Here is a 16579-nt window from a genome sequence, read left to right on the forward strand (position 1 = left end):
GGGGGGGGGGGGGGGGATACTGTCACGCCCTGACCATAGTTTGCTTTGTATGTTTTATGTTTTGTTTGGTCAGGGTGCGATCTGAGTGGGCATTCTATGTTGTATGTCTGGTTTGTCTATTTCTATGTGTTTGGCCTGATATGGTTCTCAATCAGAGACAGGTGTTTTGCGTTGTCTCTGATTGGGAACCATATTTAGGTAGCCTGTTTTCTGTTGGGGTTTGTGAGTGATTGTCTATGTGTAATGTTTGTGTCAGCACTATTGTTATTTAGCTTCACGGTTGTCACTTTGTTGTTTTTGTAGTGTTCAGTTTCTTTCATTAAATAATGACGAACACTTACCTCGCTGCGTACTGGTCCTACGATCCGTCCTACTACTCCTCGTCAGAGGAGGAAGACGAAAGCCGTGACAGTCTCAATGTAATCAAGGTATGAAATGATTGTTATTTTCAAGTACAGTCTCTTTCTGGACTTAGTTGTGGTCAATTTGCAGTGTACAAATTATTATAATTATGTTCTGGCCCCCCGACCATCCTGTCCGACAAAAATCGTTCCGTGACTAAATCTAGTTGCCTACCCCTGACCTTTTGAGCTTTAGATTTGAGCTATGCAAGTCAACATATTGGAGGGATGCATACTTGCTAATTGGAGTCCCCATGGCCCATATGGAGAATAGGAGTAGTAGTAGTAGTAGTAGTAGTAGTAGTAGTAGTAGTAGTAGTAGTGGTAGTGGTAGTGGTAGTAGTAGTAGTAGTAGTAGTAGTAGTAGTAGTGGTAGTGGTGGTAGTAGTGGTAGTAGTAGTAGTAGTAGTAGTAGTAGTAGTAGTGGTAGTGGTAGTGGTAGTAGTAGTAGTGGTGGTAGTAGTAGTAGTAGTAGTAGTAGTGACATAGTTTGAGAACAGTATGTTGTATGACCAACTGTAAAATGGGTGGTACAAGAACGTCACTGGGCCTGGGAGAATCACATGGTTGCGTGCCCACCATGTGAGGAGGGATCAAATGTCTTTTCCACCCACAGAGACACACGCATACATTCCACCTCCTTGGACTGTATGTTCCACGTCTGCCACTCCCCTCCTAGAATGCTTGCTGATCCTAGACCAGTTGACACAGTGAATGGGAATATAATAAGACAGTGAAAACTGAGCACAGAACAGTCCAAAATGTGGCTGCTGGTTTTGAAATACAGCCCAGTTCATCCACTCTCATGCGGGTCAAAGGCCAGGCAGAGTGGTTCTTATTTCGCTCCTCAGTTTTAACAGCCGCTGTTCTTGAAAAGGCCAGAATCGGTCACTGGGGGCGGGGAGAAGACATGACATCACAGACTTAGACCAGGTCTGTCCTATGTCCTGGTTGTCAGGGTAAGGTGGAGACAGAACGACCAAAGACAGACTGACTGACTGACAGGGATATACAGAGAGAACCCTTGTGCTTTTACTGACCACTGATTGACCATTGGCTAGTGGCTACATCCACAGAGAGGATACCGTTCTCTGGTGAGTGTTGAGTTGTTTCACTGTGATTTAATTGTAGGAGTGAAGGTCTCATAGGAAAGGCATGGATTAGACTGGAGGGTTGCAGAGGTTATGCAGTGTGCTGTCATGTCCCTGGTCAGACCAGAGCACTGTTAGGCATGCTGAAAATGTCTGATTTCAGCTAACCAACACATGTAACACAGGGTAACAGAGGACTGGGCCTGTAACTTATGTAAACACAATTGTTATAAAGGATATGCCTTATTTATACCAGAGTACCAGTGGAATAATCAATGTAATAATTATGTAGCATGTAAATAAACACAGTTACCCTAGAGTAGTAACTATGCAATGTTACATTTTTCTTAGGACTGTTTAAATCGAACGCATTTGACGATTTGTCAAATATTTTCAGAGGAGCATTGTACTACTGACGTGTGACCTGAATAATTGCAAACTTATCATAATCCGCAGTGTTTCTCACAGGAGTTATTTAGGACAAGGAGGAGTCAGGTTAGGATGTTGACATTGAAGGGAATGGTTTGATATTGATGTGTGCAGGGGGATGGGTGGGAGTGTTGTCGTGGTACCCAAGAACATACGCATATCCAGGTACTTTCTGCAGGTGCTGGAATTGTAGGCGAACTCATGGAAAACAGAAAAGAAAACGCTGCACACTGTTGCTCATGCTCCCAGGTGATATTTATTTACAACAACGTTTCGACCCCTAGGTTTTCATCAGGCATCCATATCCCAGGTGGGGGTGGAAGGTCCTATATATAGGGGCAGTACTCAGTGACATCACTTCCTGAAATAGGAGGTAAAAAATGTATAACAGTTTCACAATAAACATTCAATGTATCAGAATATATGATCATACACAGGGAATGTGATCAATATTTACAGTAATGTGCATACACATACCAACATTCACTTAGGATGAAAAAACCCCCACACAATTCTGACATTGAAACTATAAAAACCTTTTAAAGAAAAGTGGGACATGACCCTGGGGTGGGGATGTGGCATCCATTGTGTATACATTTGGCCAGGCAGTAAAAGTAACACTACACTCCTGGGTGGGAAGAGGAGGGCTGAGATGTCCCAATTGAGAGCACACAGCGTGCTCTGCCACAGAGGAATTTGTAGGCCTTTCGGTGCTGTGCAATTCTGGAAAGCAATGTAAAAGAGCAAAAATAGAATGTCTGCCAACACGCCTCTCCTTTTTCAGTCTCCATGGCAATAATATTAATCCTTCAATGAAATGGTAATGTTTTTAACCTTTGAGCATTGAAAATCACTTCCCTAAAGGTTTTGTTATTATCTATAATTATCTTTTACAAATAATTTGTGTCACAAGTGTTCTCCACCCCAGCTATTTGGTCAGAATATTCCAGCCTATGTAAGTACCTAGCTACTTAGAAAACAACAGCCCCAGAATTCCCATGTGAATCAATTACTAGAATTTGAATAGTATGAAAACTGGTTGAGTTTGAACACTTCTCTGTCCATCATCTCAGGCACCCAGAACCAAATCCCACATGTATTAGTCTGTTACGAGAGACCATCATCTTGTGTCGGGGAAGTAAATAACAGATTAAGAATTAAAAGGGCATATTTGTAAACAATGGAGAAAAGTTTATATTTTGTTTTCTGATTGACAGTCGAACTAACCACATGAGACATTTATAAGTTTGATTCTTTAAGAATCAATGGCTATATCATTAGTTGAAAAGTACAGGACTGGATGTAGGCCTACAAATCCCAGATTGCCCATTGTTCACATTTTTTTCTCTCACAGGCCTCATGCTCAGAAGCTAGCTAAAGTGAAGGGCTGGAATGGAATAATAGAAGGGTATCAAACATATGGAAACCACATCTTTGACTCAGCTCCATTTATTCCATTCCAGCCATTACAATGAGCCCGTCCTGGTGGCTTCGCCTCTCCCTGTCTGTTATTAAATACCACAAGTCTAAACGAGGCGTGAAAACCTCCTTATAAAAACATTGACTGTTGTAGCCCAACCGGCCGCCAGAGAGCGCTATTATTCCATAAACCAAGTAAAATGAATAATAGCACCATCTCCCGGCAGGTTGGGCAATGACGTTGGAGGGGGGGGTTTGTCTCTGACTGTAGCCAACCATAATCTTTGTGTGGCGGAAAAGTTGTTTGAGAAAATCACAGCCTGTTGAAGACCTGGAACTGACGAAACGACGGTTTGGTCGCGCGTTTTGGGTGGTTATGGTAAGACATGATGACAAAACTGTTTTGAATCCAGTTTATGTCACTGAAAGAAAGTTTGACTAATAGTGTAAAGGATTTAACTCCGGGTCTTTGACTTGTGCACACATGTATGTAGTGTGTCTTCTCCAGTGCAACGATGTTCGCATACCGCGTGCGTGCGCTCTTGGCAACAATAATACTGGTTTTGGCAAGTACTGTACAAACTCGTGTGGTGTGCATTGGTGGTTTCACACTTCAAACTAACCAATCACTCTTCGTTCTTTCTTCTCTGCGTTCTCTTAAATTTCACAGAATATTTCGTGGGCTATCAGCGGAACAGAGTGTGAGCTCCAGAAACCGAACATGACTGAAAATGGACTTGGGAACCGGGTGCTTAACATGGACACCATGAACCCGAATGTAAAGCGGGTTGAGTATGCTGTCCGTGGTCCAATAGTGCAACGCGCAGTGCAGATTGAAAAGGAGCTCAAAGAGGTACAGTACGTGTGTACTGTTGGACAGAGATCGAGATTTGCATGTGGCTGGCCTTTTTCTTGAGAAATGGGACAGCCCAGGTGACATGGAGCAAATTACCAGATGTCAGTGGGAAGCTGCCCATTAACCAACCTAATGTAGCAGGCGTAAAATAAACTTTGCCGTAAACCATGATCGGACTGGGATGAGTAAAGATTAAAAGTTAAAACCCACTGGGTTCCTCAGAAGCGTCACTTACACGCAGAATGAGTTGGGACATAGGTTGACTGAAAGTCTGACATAGCCTATATACTAACTTTTCATGCATTGAGTGTGCACAAACAGTATAGAGCTGTGTGATGATAGTGCACTCTGGTGACATTGGTGATCCTATGATATGTGCCATTCTTTCCTTAGAGAACACACAAGTATGCAAAGGATACTGATCTTTATGCGGGACTGCCCTGAAACTAATGCTCACTCTTTTGGAGAAGCTGACCCTGAACCACAACATTGTTTTAAAGGCAGTAGTCTCCTAAAGCAGTGGTTTCAAACCTTTTTCTGGTACTGTACCACCAACTGATTTTTGCTTTGCCCGGAGTATCCCTGAAGTATGAGTCATGATTGGCTGAGAGAAATTGATTATGATAAAATTGTGGTACTGTTTTTTTTGGACTTCAGTGCGGCTTTTGACATTATCGACCATAGTCTGCTGCTGGAAAAACGTATGTGTTATGGCTTTACATCCCCTCCTATTTTGTGGATGAAGAGTTACCGATCTAACAGTACACAGAGGGTGTTCTTTAATGGAAACCTCTCCAACATAATCCAGTTAGAATCAGAATTCCCCAGGGCAGCTGTCTAGGTCCCTTTTTTCAATCTTTACTAATTACATTTGAGTAAAGCCAGTGTGTCTATGAGTAAAGCCAGTGTGTCTATGAGTAAAGCCAGTGTGTCTATGAGTAAAGCCAGTGTGTCTATGAGTAAAGCCAGTGTCTCTATGAGTAAAGCCAGTGTCTCTATGAGTAAAGCCAGTGTCTCTATGAGTAAAGCCAGTGTCTCTATGAGTAAAGCCAGTGTCTCTATGAGTAAAGCCAGTGTCTCTATGAGTAAAGCCAGTGTCTCTATGAGTAAAGCCAGTGTCTCTATGAGTAAAGCCAGTGTCTCTATGAGTAAAGCCAGTGTCTCTATGAGTAAAGCCAGTGTCTCTATGAGTAAAGCCAGTGTCTCTATGAGTAAAGCCAGTGTGTCTATGAGTAAAGCCAGTGTGTCTATGAGTAAAGCCAGTGTGTCTATGAGTAAAGCCAGTGTGTCTATGAGTAAAGCCAGTGTGTCTATGAGTAAAGCCAGTGTCTCTATGAGTAAAGCCAGTGTCTCTATGAGTAAAGCCAGTGTCTCTATGAGTAAAGCCAGTGTCTCTATGAGTAAAGCCAGTGTCTCTATGAGTAAAGCCAGTGTCTCTATGAGTAAAGCCAGTGTCTCTATGAGTAAAGCCAGTGTGTCTACGCATGCGGATGGCTCAACACTATCCATGTCCACTACTACAGTGAGTGAAATCAGTGCAACACTTAACAAAGCGTTGCAGTTCGTTTCAGAATGGCTGGCGAGGAATTAGTTAGTCCTAAATATTTAAAAAACTAAAAGCATTGTATTTGGGACAGATCATTCACTAAACCCCAAACCTCAACTAAATCTTGTAATAAATAATGTGGAAATTGAGCAAGTTGAGGTGACCAAACTGCTTGGAGTAACCCTGGATTGTAAACTATCTGTCATGGTCAAAACATGTTGATACAACAGTAGCTAAGATGGGGAGAAGTCTGTCCATAATAAAGCGCTGCTCTGCCTTTTTAACAACACTATCAACAAGGCAGGTCCTACAGGCCCTAGTTTTGTCGCACCTGGACTACTTTTCAATCGTGTGGTCAGGTGCCACAAAGAGGGACCTCGGAAAATTACAATTGGCTCCGAATAGGGCAGCATGGCTGCCCCTTAAATATACACAGAGAGTTAATATTAGTGGATGAGAGATTGACTTCATCACCACTTGTTTTTGTAAGAAGTGTTGACATGCTGAATGCACCGAGGTGTCTGTTTAAACTACTAGCACACAGCTCAACACGAATGCATACCCCACATGACACGCCACCAGAGGTCTCTTCACAACCCCCAAATCAAGAACAGACTATGGGAGGTGCACAGTACTACATAGAGCCATGACTACGTGGAACTCTATTCCAAATCAGGTAACTGATGCAAGCAGTATATAAAAACAGATAAAAATACACCTTATGGAACAGCGGGGACTGTGAAGAGACACACACACGTACACATGGATGTTGTATTGTAGATATGTGGCAGTAAAGTAGTGGCCTGAGGGAACACACTTAATGTGTTGTGAAAAGTGTTATGAAATGTAATATTTTAAATTGTATATAGTTGCCTTAATGTTCCTGGACCCCAGGAAGAGTAGTTGCTGCCTTGACAGGAAATAATGGGGATCCTTAATAAATACAAATACCCCTGAAGTACCCCCTCATGTACATTTTACCAGAAGCTCTATTGTCTCATAAGTCTTCTCAAGTACCTTCCTGGATAGCCATGTACCTCCAGGGGTCTTTGTCATTCACTCCTAAGGCCTGAGGTGGGGATGGTTACCAAACTAGAGTGGATTGATTCAGAGTAGAATTGAGTATACACCCTTCCTCTCTTTTGTCTGTGAATTGTCTCCTTCACTTGGGCTAGTCTGAAGCCATGTGGAGCAGTTCACTGGGCCCTGTGCCAACAGCTAAACCCTGTCGAGCAGGTGCCCATTGTGACATCACCACCCCTATGCTTCTCTTTGAGGAGCGCCATACTGTAGGGTGCTCAGGTTTTGCAGAAAGTAAAGTTATGTCTAAAGTTCAACACCACAATATCCCCAACAGTGTTCTCCCTCCCTTCAGACATACTTTATGTGTAATATCCTTTCCATGTTTCAGTTATAACAGGGCTCAAAGAATACAATGATTGCCTAATTTTAATGTTGAGATTCAACTTGACAAATGTTATTGGATATGTTATAGAAGCTTACTAGCATTCACATGGAGTGGGATATGCCCATCCCATTGGCTGGTATGCTGAGAGACTTCCTGTCAGTGACACTTACTGATAACTCAGCAAAACAGATGGGACTAAGGTCAGTCTGGTTTGAAGTGGAATGGCTGATACATTCACCTCAGACTGGTCAGTCATTTATTCCTAGGCTGCATCCAAAGACTGGTGTATAGTGATTGGGTTTGGAATTTTATAGCCTACTTTCCAGTGACTTTCCAGAAAAAAAAGCAAATTTCATAAAACTGAAGTATTAGGTCAATATAATTGGGCCAATTTGTTTTGGTCAGTGCTATCCGGAATCCTTGGTACATTCCTACCTTAACCCCTACCATTACCCTACCCGAACCTTAACCCCTATCGATAGCCTAAACCTTACCGAACCTTAACCCCTACCATTAGCCTAACCCTTACCGAACCTTAACCCTTACCATTACCCTAACCGAACCTTAACCCCTACCATTAGCCTAACCCTTACCGAACCTTAACCCCTACCATTAGCCTAACCCTTACCAAACCTTAACCCCTACCATTAGCCTAACCCTTACCAAACCTTAACCCCTACCATTAGCCTAACCCTTACCAAACCTTAACCCCTACCATTAGCCTAACCCTTACCAAACCTTAACCCCTACCATTAGCCTAACCCTTACCAAACCTTAACCCCTACCATTAGCCTAACCCTTACCAAACCTTAACCCCTACCATTAGCCTAACCGAACCTTAACTCCTACCATTAGCCTAACACTTACCGAACCTTAACCCCTACCATTAGCCTAACCCTTACCAAACCTTAACCCCTACCATTAGCCTAAACCTTACCGAACCTTAACCCCTACCATTAGCCTAACCCTTACCAAACCTTAACCCCTACCATTAGCCTAACCCTTACCAAACCTTAACCCCTACCATTAGCCTAACCCTTACCAAACCTTAACCCCTACCATTAGCCTAACCCTTACCAAACCTTAACCCCTACCATTAGCCTAACCCTTACCAAACCTTAACCCCTACCATTAGCCTAACCCTTACCAAACCTTAACCCCTACCATTAGCCTAACCCTTACCAAACCTTAACCCCTACCATTAGCCTAACCCTTACCAAACCTTAACCCCTACCATTAGCCTAACCCCTACCATTAGCCTAACCCTTACCAAACCTTAACCCCTACCATTAGCCTAACCCTTACCAAACCTTAACTCCTACCATTAGCCTAACCCTTACCAAACCTTAACCCCTACCATTAGCCTAACCGAACCTTAACCCCTACCATTAGCCTAAACCTTACCGAACCTTAACCCCTACCATTAGCCTAACCCTTACCAAACCTTAACCCCTACCATTAGCCTAACCCTTACCAAACCTTAACCCCTACCATTAGCCTAACCCTTACCAAACCTTAACCCCTACCATTAGCCTAACCCTTACCAAACCTTAACCCCTACCATTAGCCTAACCCTTACCAAACCTTAACCCCTACCATTAGCCTAACCCTTACCAAACCTTAACCCCTACCATTAGCCTAACCCTTACCAAACCTTAACCCCTACCATTAGCCTAACCGAACCTTAACCCCTACCATTAGCCTAACCCTTGCCGAACCTTAACCCTTACCGTAACCATTTTAAATATCAACTTCAATGGGGTAGTGTCTCAAGGATTCCGAATAGCACGGATCAATTTGTTTTGGGGCTAGCTAGTAGCTATGCCTGTGTGTCTGGTTGCCACAACAAGGGTCTTTTCATGATGGTGATCAATGAGAGTGCTTAGTTTAGCCTCAATGAGGTTTCTATGGCGACCTACCTCCATTCCCAGGCTTTGCTGTGAAGAACTGAAAATAACATTTTATCAAATGCCCTTATCCGGAGTGTCTCACAGCAAGAGCACATAACAAGGGGATTAAAGCATACAAATGTAAGGCATGGGTGTATGTCACTTTTGATACATTTGTCTAGAACTTGCAATGCATGCATTTCACTGATAAAGCTATAGTGAATAGAGTTGTGTCCTGGTCTCAATTGGCCGGTCCAGAGCCCTGTTGTCAGTGCCTGGTGCTGAACAGGAGAACAGAGAGCTGACTGGTGGGGGGGAGGCAGTTCTCACACAGCGAACAGCACACTCATTGATCGACTCAAGCGAGGGATGAGACCAAGAAGGGAAGAGCTTTGCGTCCCTTCTCGGACCTTCCCGGTCAGATCAGACCTGTATGGTCGTTAGAATGAGGTGAATCACAGTAGGTTAACATACTAGGGATGTTGACCAGAGACAATGAACAGCCAGATAACAGCCAGTTTCTGTTACTTAACTGAAACAATGGAAATGAAAAAAAAACTTTTTTACATACCGTGGTTGCCATAACATTGAAGAACTCCGACGGCGCATGATTCATTCTGAGAATCGCCCCTCACCAAAAGATAACTTTCTATCCTCTGTAGTCTACCCAGGCCCTGATCTCCCCTCTGTAACCCCTGTGCCAGGCTGACTCTGTGCCAGGCCTAATCTATACAGAAGCTGGGGGCACAGGACTGCTAATGAGAGAGGAGGACTGGCATGGGGGATTGGGACTGTGCGATGAGGGAATGACCCAGTCTGATTTGATTTGCATGCAGCCAATCTGAACGGAATGAACAGCTGATCTTTCATTATGCATGTGCCGTGTGTCCCGTTCTAAGAATCCTGAGAAGTGTTTTGGATGTGAAACTCAAGTTATTTAAAGGGCCAATTAATAACAAAAAGTCTGTTTTGGTAAAAAGCTTAGGGATGGGCTTGGAGAAGTGTAACCACACTCAAATATATGGACAGAGCTATGGATGCAAGGACTAACCGTCGATGATAACAACATTAGTGTTTAACCATGTTTTGAGGCTATACACTGTTTACATTTTACAATGTTTACAAACATTGGAGTAAAACATGCTTCTATTTTGGGTTCTGATGGGGTACACAAGTTGAACTAAGCTCATTAGGCAAGTCCAAAAACGTATGTAGCTGCAGATTGCCTCTTTTAAGTGATTATTACTGGTGGTTTTGGATTGTTGTTGTGGCATTCAGCTCCGGTGTCTTTCTCTGTTTGTAAAATGGAATACCTGCTGTCCCTGCCTGAGCGCACTGATGTCCCAGCAGTACAAACACAGCTGGGTGTCCCCCCTCTCCCTTCCATTTTGATTGGCAGAAATCACGAGACGCCCCCTGATATTGACCTACAGGAGGAAAGCAGGAAGGTATCCAGTGGGTTTAGGTTTCAGTTGGGGGAACGAACAGAGTGCCTATTTAGCTACACAACAAGGAAAGCAGTGTCCTCTACAGTATAGCCATTCCCATACCAAGATGGCTGATGTGAAGACGGAGCACTCAGACAGTAAATGCAGCATAGACGTCACAACCTAATATTAACAGTTAAAAGAAAGCCTATGTAGTGTGTAGCTTTGATGACACCTCAGGGGACTACAAAAGTTAAAAGAAAGTTAAACTCCAAATCGCACTAATCCAGGTGCTGTACAGTAAAACCATAGGGGGGGTGTATTCAGGGGCTTATCACATTACGCTGTTCAATGACTACTAGGTCTACCACATCTACCAGGCTACGCAAAGAACATGTTGTCATTGTCGCGTTACTGTTTCCACTCTAGGTCTTGTCCGTCTACTTTCTTGTATTGGCTACAAGCCTGAAGGTTGTTTATCAAGCCTTTGCATTGCAGGTGATATGCTCCCTGTTCTATTGTTTTACCAGTGTCATGAGTTTGAATGAAATTCTGATTATAAGAACTGGAGAGGGCTATGGAGTAGGCTTGAGCAGGGACATAATGACAGGGAGAAAAAAGAGAGGGCAAGAGGCATTGGCACAGCAACAGCCCTATTGTTGACCCAGATCTCTCCTGCCCTCCCCAGTCTACACACAGTGGGAGTATCACAGCTGTCTCCAGTCCCTCTCTTTAACATGCTGTTGGCTTCCAGGATTATACAAAGTCCAATGGTTGAATAGGCAGGGATTTTAAACCAAGTTTAGAGTTGTCATACTCATAGAGGTTGGCACGTAAGTATTACTACTGGGGATTGTCATGCACTAAATGTGACTGTTGTTTAATTATCATGATAACCATATCTGTGTAATAACTGCAACTCTCTCTGTTTCTGCAGGGGGTTGAGAAGCCTTTTACAGAGGTCATCAAGGCCAACATTGGTGATGCGCATGCCATGGGCCAGAAACCAATCACATTTCTCCGACAGGTCTGTTAATTGTTGTTCTAAAGCTGTGGTGTATTTTATATGGAAGTTTCCCATTATTATTATAGATGACTATTTACTATACATTACTAAAACTTCTCTGTTCCCGTCAGGTTGTAGCGCTCTGCGCCTACCCAGATCTCCTAGAAGACGACAAGTTTCCAGAGGATGCTAAAAATAGAGCACGACGCATCCTTCAGGCCTGTGGAGGGGGAAGTATAGGTGAAATAACTCTTACTGTAGGCTGTACTGTGTAAAAAAAAAAAATGGTACATAAAAAAAAAAAAAAAAAAAAAAGTTAAATATCCATTGAACTTTTATCTATTTCAGGTGCATACAGTGCTAGTCCAGGCATTGAGATCGTACGACAGGATGTGGCTAAATACATTGAGAAGCGGGACGGTGGCATCCCCAGTAACCCCGACAGCATCTACCTCTCCACCGGGGCCAGTGATGCCATAGTGGTAAGACTGATGATGGCTATAGTACTGAGTTCTTGACTTGTGCTCGCGTGACTAAAATGCTGATTACAACCAACTCTTTTAACTATTTACTGGATCAATAGATCATCTCTCAATGCTGAATCGGATCTTACGGCACATGACTTTCCCCTTGCATCCTTTCTACCTCCCTCACATCTCTCTCTCTCTATAGACCATGCTAAAGTTGTTGACGTCAGGCGAGGGGAAGAACCGTACAGGGGTGATGATCTCCATCCCTCAGTACCCCCTCTACTCTGCTGCTCTGGCTGAGCTGGCGGCTGTCCAGATCAGCTACTACCTGGACGAGGACAAGTGCTGGAGCCTGGACGTCGGTGAGCTAAGGAGGGCTGTGAAGGCAGCCAGGGAGCACTGTAAACCCCGCGCCCTCTGCATTATCAACCCTGGCAACCCCACAGGTATGTGGACACAAGTTTAGGGATCTGACTCACTTATTTTTAGACCATCTCTGTTCTGTTTAGAGAACTCTTGTCACCCTTCACTGTGATAGGTCAGGTCCAGAGCAGGCAGTGCATTGAAGATGTGATCCGATTTGCTGCTGAGGAGCACCTTTTCCTGATGGCTGATGAGGTAATTTAGTAATAATACAATCTCTTCTACCTGATCTTACCCTTTCTCCCCCTTCTCTAAGGTTTTTCTTCCAGACAAGATATTCAATACGTATCACTCCCTCCCTCTGTGGCTACCAGGTGTACCAGGATAATGTGTACGCGGAGGGTTGCCAGTTCCACTCCTTTAAAAAGGTTCTGTTTGAGATGGGACCAGAGTACTCCAGTGTTGTGGAGCTGGCCTCCTTTCACTCCACCTCCAAATGCTTCATGGGAGAGTAAGTCTGTAGCTACACACCCACGTATTCTCACAGATGGTGACTGACATAACTTGGCTCTATTAGGAAAAATGAACTTGACACGTCGTACGGTATGTGAATCGAGTATGCCAGTTACTGTACCATATGAATGTGCGTGTGTGTGTTCCTGTCATACAGGTGTGGTTTCAGAGGAGGGTACATGGAGGTGGTTAACATGGACCCTGAGGTGAAGTTGCAGCTGACTAAGCTGGTGTCTGTGCGGCTGTGCCCCCCCATCCCTGGGCAGGCCCTACTGGACCTGGTGGTCAATCCCCCTCAGCCTGACGAGCCTTCCTATGCCACCTTCATCAAGGTCAGCATACACATGACGTGGATGTTAGGATTCAGCCCTAAATGTCACATTAAAATTATTACAGTGTAACAGGTGCTGTTCAGTAAAAATGTATGTACATTGTGTCACAATTTGTTAGTATTATCCTGATCTCTGACCACTTAACAGGAGCGTACTGCCAACCTGGATATCCTGGCTGGGAAGGCCAAGATGACAGAGCAGATCCTCAACACGGTCCCAGGGATCCACTGTAACCCTGTCCAGGGAGCCATGTACACCTTCCCCCGCCTCTCACTGCCAGAGAAAGCCATCAACGCGGCAAAGGTATGTCTTTCCCTCCCCCTCTTTCACCCTCCCTCTCTGTTAATTGATCTCTCCTTTCCCTGCCTGTTTCTGATGCTCAGTTGTCTGATTCTTCCTATTCCAATCCCTTCTGTGTTGTTATTCAACCTTCTCTACCTCTGTGTAGGAGAAAGGCCAGGCTCCAGACATGTTCTACTGTATGAAGCTGCTGGAGGAGACTGGTATCTGCCTGGTTCCAGGTAGCGGCTTCGGGCAGAGAGATGGAACCTACCATTTCAGGTTAGACCGGTCGCCTGTCTAGCCTGGGTACCAGTCTTAGCTATCATTCCACTCCTTATCATGTCAAATGTTTTTCATGGCAAAGAGTGGAATGAGAGCTAAACAGACTGGTACCCTGCCCCCAGTGATGTTCATGCTAAGAAAAGACATTTTTTTTCTCTTTCTCACACTCTTTCTTTCTCTGTGTAGGATGACCATCTTACCTGCAACTGAAAAGCTGAAGGTTGTATTGGAAAAGATCAGGGAGTTTCATAAGCGGTTCACAGAGGAGTTCTCATAACCCCACTCACCTTCACCTCCCCTCCTCTTCCCAGTCTGGTCTATAACAAAACCCCACCCCTCTTCCCAGTCTGGTCTGTAACAAAACCCCACCCCTCTTCCTAGTACGGTCCGGTCTGTAACAAAACCCCACCCCTCTTTCTAGTACGGTCCGATCTGTAACAAAACCCCACCCCTCTTCCTAGTACGGTCTGTAACAAAACCCCACCCCTCTTTCTAGTACGGTCCGGTCTGTAACAAAACCCCACCCCTCTTCCTAGTACGGTCCGGTCTGTAACAAAACCCCACCCCTCTTTCTAGTACGGTCCGATCTGTAACAAAACCCCACCCCTCTTCCTAGTACGGTCTGTAACAAAACCCCACCCCTCTTCCTAGTACGGTCCGGTCTGTAACAAAACCCCACCCCTCTTTCTAGTACGGTCCGATCTGTAACGAAACCCCACCCCTCTTCCTAGTACGGTCCGATCTGTAACAAAACCCCACCCCTCTTCCTAGTACGGTCCGATCTGTAACAAAACCCCACCCCTCTTCCTAGTACGGTCCGATCTGTAACAAAACCCCACCCCTCTTCCTAGTACGGTCCGATCTGTAACAAAACCCCACCCCTCTTCCTAGTACGGTCCGATCTGTAACAAAACCCCACCCCTCTTTCTAGTACGGTCTGTAACAAAACCCCACCCCTCTTTCTAGTACGGTCTGTAACAAAACCCCACCCCTCTTCCTAGTACGGTCTGTAACAAAACCCCACCCCTCTTCCTAGTACGGTCTGTAACAAAACCCCACCCCTCTTCCTAGTACGGTCCGGTCTATAACAAACCCCCCCCTTCCCGGTCCGGTCTGTAACAAAACCCCACCCCTCTTCCCGGTCTGTAACAAAACCCCACCCCTCTTCCCGGTCTGTAACAAAACCCCACCCCTCTTCCCGGTCTGTAACAAAACCCCACCCCTCTTCCCGGTCTGTAACAAAACCCCACCCCTCTTCCCGGTCTGTAACAAAACCCCACCCCTCTTCCCGGTCTGTAACAAAACCCCACCCCTCTTCCCGGTCTGTAACAAAACCCCACCCCTCTTCCCGGTCTGTAACAAAACCCCACCCCTCTTCCCGGTCTGTAACAAAACCCCACCCCTCTTCCCGGTCTGTAACAAAACCCCACCCCTCTTCCCGGTCTGTAACAAAACCCCACCCCTCTTCCCGGTCTGTAACAAAACCCCACCCCTCTTCCCGGTCTGTAACAAAACCCCACCCCTCTTCCCGGTCTGTAACAAAACCCCACCCCTCTTCCCGGTCTGTAACAAAACCCCACCCCTCTTCCCGGTCTGTAACAAAACCCCACCCCTCTTCCCGGTCTGTAACAAAACCCCACCCCTCTTCCCGGTCTGTAACAACACCCCCCCCCTCTTCCCGGTCTGTAACAACACCCCCCCCCTCTTCCCGGTCTGTAACAACACCCCCCCCCCCTCTTCCCGGTCTGTAACAACACCCCCCCCCCCTCTTCCCGGTCTGTAACAACACCCCCCCCCCCCTCTTCCCGGTCTGTAACAACACCCCCCCCCCCTCTTCCCGGTCTGTAACAACACCCCCCCCCCCCCCTCTTCCCGGTCTGTAACAACACCCCCCCCCCCTCTTCCCGGTCTGTAACAACACCCCCCCCCCCTCTTCCCGGTCTGTAACAACACCCCCCCCCCCCCCCCCTCTTCCCGGTCTGTAACAACACCCCCTCTTCCCGGTCTGTAACAACACCCCCTCTTCCCGGTCTGTAACAACACCCCTTTTCCCGGTCTGTAACAACACCCCCCCCCCCCCCTCTTCCCGGTCTGTAACAACACCCCCCCCCCCCCCCTCTTCCCGGTCTGTAACAACACCCCCCCCCCCCCCTCTTCCCGGTCTGTAACAACACCCCCCCCCCCCTCTTCCCGGTCTGTAACAACACCCCCCCCCCCCTCTTCCCGGTCTGTAACAACCCCCCCCCCCCCCCCCCTCTTCCCGGTCTGTAACAACCCCCCCCCCCCCCACCCCTCTTCCCGGTCTGTAACAACCCCCCCCCACCCCTCTTCCCGGTCCGGTTTGTAACAAAACCCCACCCCTCTTCCCGGTCTGTAACAAAACCCCACCCCCTCTTCCCGGTCCGGTCTGTAACAACCCCCCCCCCCCCCCTCTTCCCGGTCCGGTCTGTACCAACCCCCCCCCCTCTTCCCGGTCCGGTCTGTAACAAAACCCCACCCCCCCCCTCTTCCCGGTCCGGTCTGTAACAACACCCCCCCCCCCCCCCCCTCTTCCCGGTCTGTAACAACACCCCCCCCCCCCCCCCCTCTTCCCGGTCTGTAACAACACCCCCCCCCCCCCCCCTCTTCCCGGTCTGTAACAACACCCCCCCCCCCCCCCTCTTCCCGGTCTGTAACAACACCCCCCCCCCCCCCCCTCTTCCCGGTCTGTAACAACACCCCCCCCCCCCCTCTTCCCGGTCTGTAACACCCCCCCCCCCCCCCCCCCCCTCCTCTTCCCGGTCTGTAACACCCCCCCCCCCCCCCCCCCCCCCCCCCCTCCTCTTCCCGGTCTGTAACAACCCCCCCCCCCCCCCCCCTCCTCTT

At 46.6% G+C, this 16579-nt stretch overlaps 1 protein-coding gene and 1 pseudogene across 3 annotated transcripts; both read left to right on the plus strand.

Moving 5' to 3' along the window:
• Positions 1-3609: 3609 nt before the first annotated feature.
• On the plus strand, positions 3610-14859 carry LOC129823112 (alanine aminotransferase 2-like). 3 transcript variants are annotated; one of them, XM_055881871.1, is made up of 12 exons: positions 3610-3719; positions 4011-4193; positions 11404-11493; positions 11604-11712; positions 11821-11954; positions 12145-12388; positions 12481-12560; positions 12680-12816; positions 12976-13150; positions 13298-13453; positions 13599-13711; positions 13901-14859. In XM_055881871.1, the coding sequence occupies exons 1-12, from the start codon at positions 3717-3719 to the stop codon at positions 13989-13991; spliced, it is 1515 nt and encodes a 504-aa protein (XP_055737846.1). In that variant the 5' UTR covers positions 3610-3716; the 3' UTR covers positions 13992-14859. The 3 variants fall into 3 exon arrangements, with proteins under 3 accessions (XP_055737846.1, XP_055737847.1, XP_055737848.1); XM_055881872.1 differs by lacking the exon at positions 4011-4193 and having other exon boundaries at positions 3618-3719; XM_055881873.1 differs by lacking the exons at positions 3610-3719; positions 4011-4193 and adding an exon at positions 8484-11299.
• LOC129823339 (tetra-peptide repeat homeobox protein 1-like) lies at positions 14849-15433 on the plus strand (annotated as a pseudogene).
• The last annotated feature ends 1146 nt before the right edge of the window (positions 15434-16579 follow it).

This window comes from Salvelinus fontinalis, chromosome 25 (assembly GCF_029448725.1).
Source record: "Salvelinus fontinalis isolate EN_2023a chromosome 25, ASM2944872v1, whole genome shotgun sequence".
NCBI lineage: Eukaryota > Metazoa > Chordata > Actinopteri > Salmoniformes > Salmonidae > Salvelinus > Salvelinus fontinalis.

Coding starts and splice junctions, on each gene's coding strand:
- LOC129823112 (XM_055881871.1), top strand. Junction 4,194..11,403: donor TTGAAAAGGAGCTCAAAGAG/GTACAGTACGTG, acceptor CTGTTTCTGCAG/GGGGTTGAGAAGCCTTTTAC. Junction 11,955..12,144: donor GGGCCAGTGATGCCATAGTG/GTAAGACTGATG, acceptor CTCTCTCTATAG/ACCATGCTAAAGTTGTTGAC.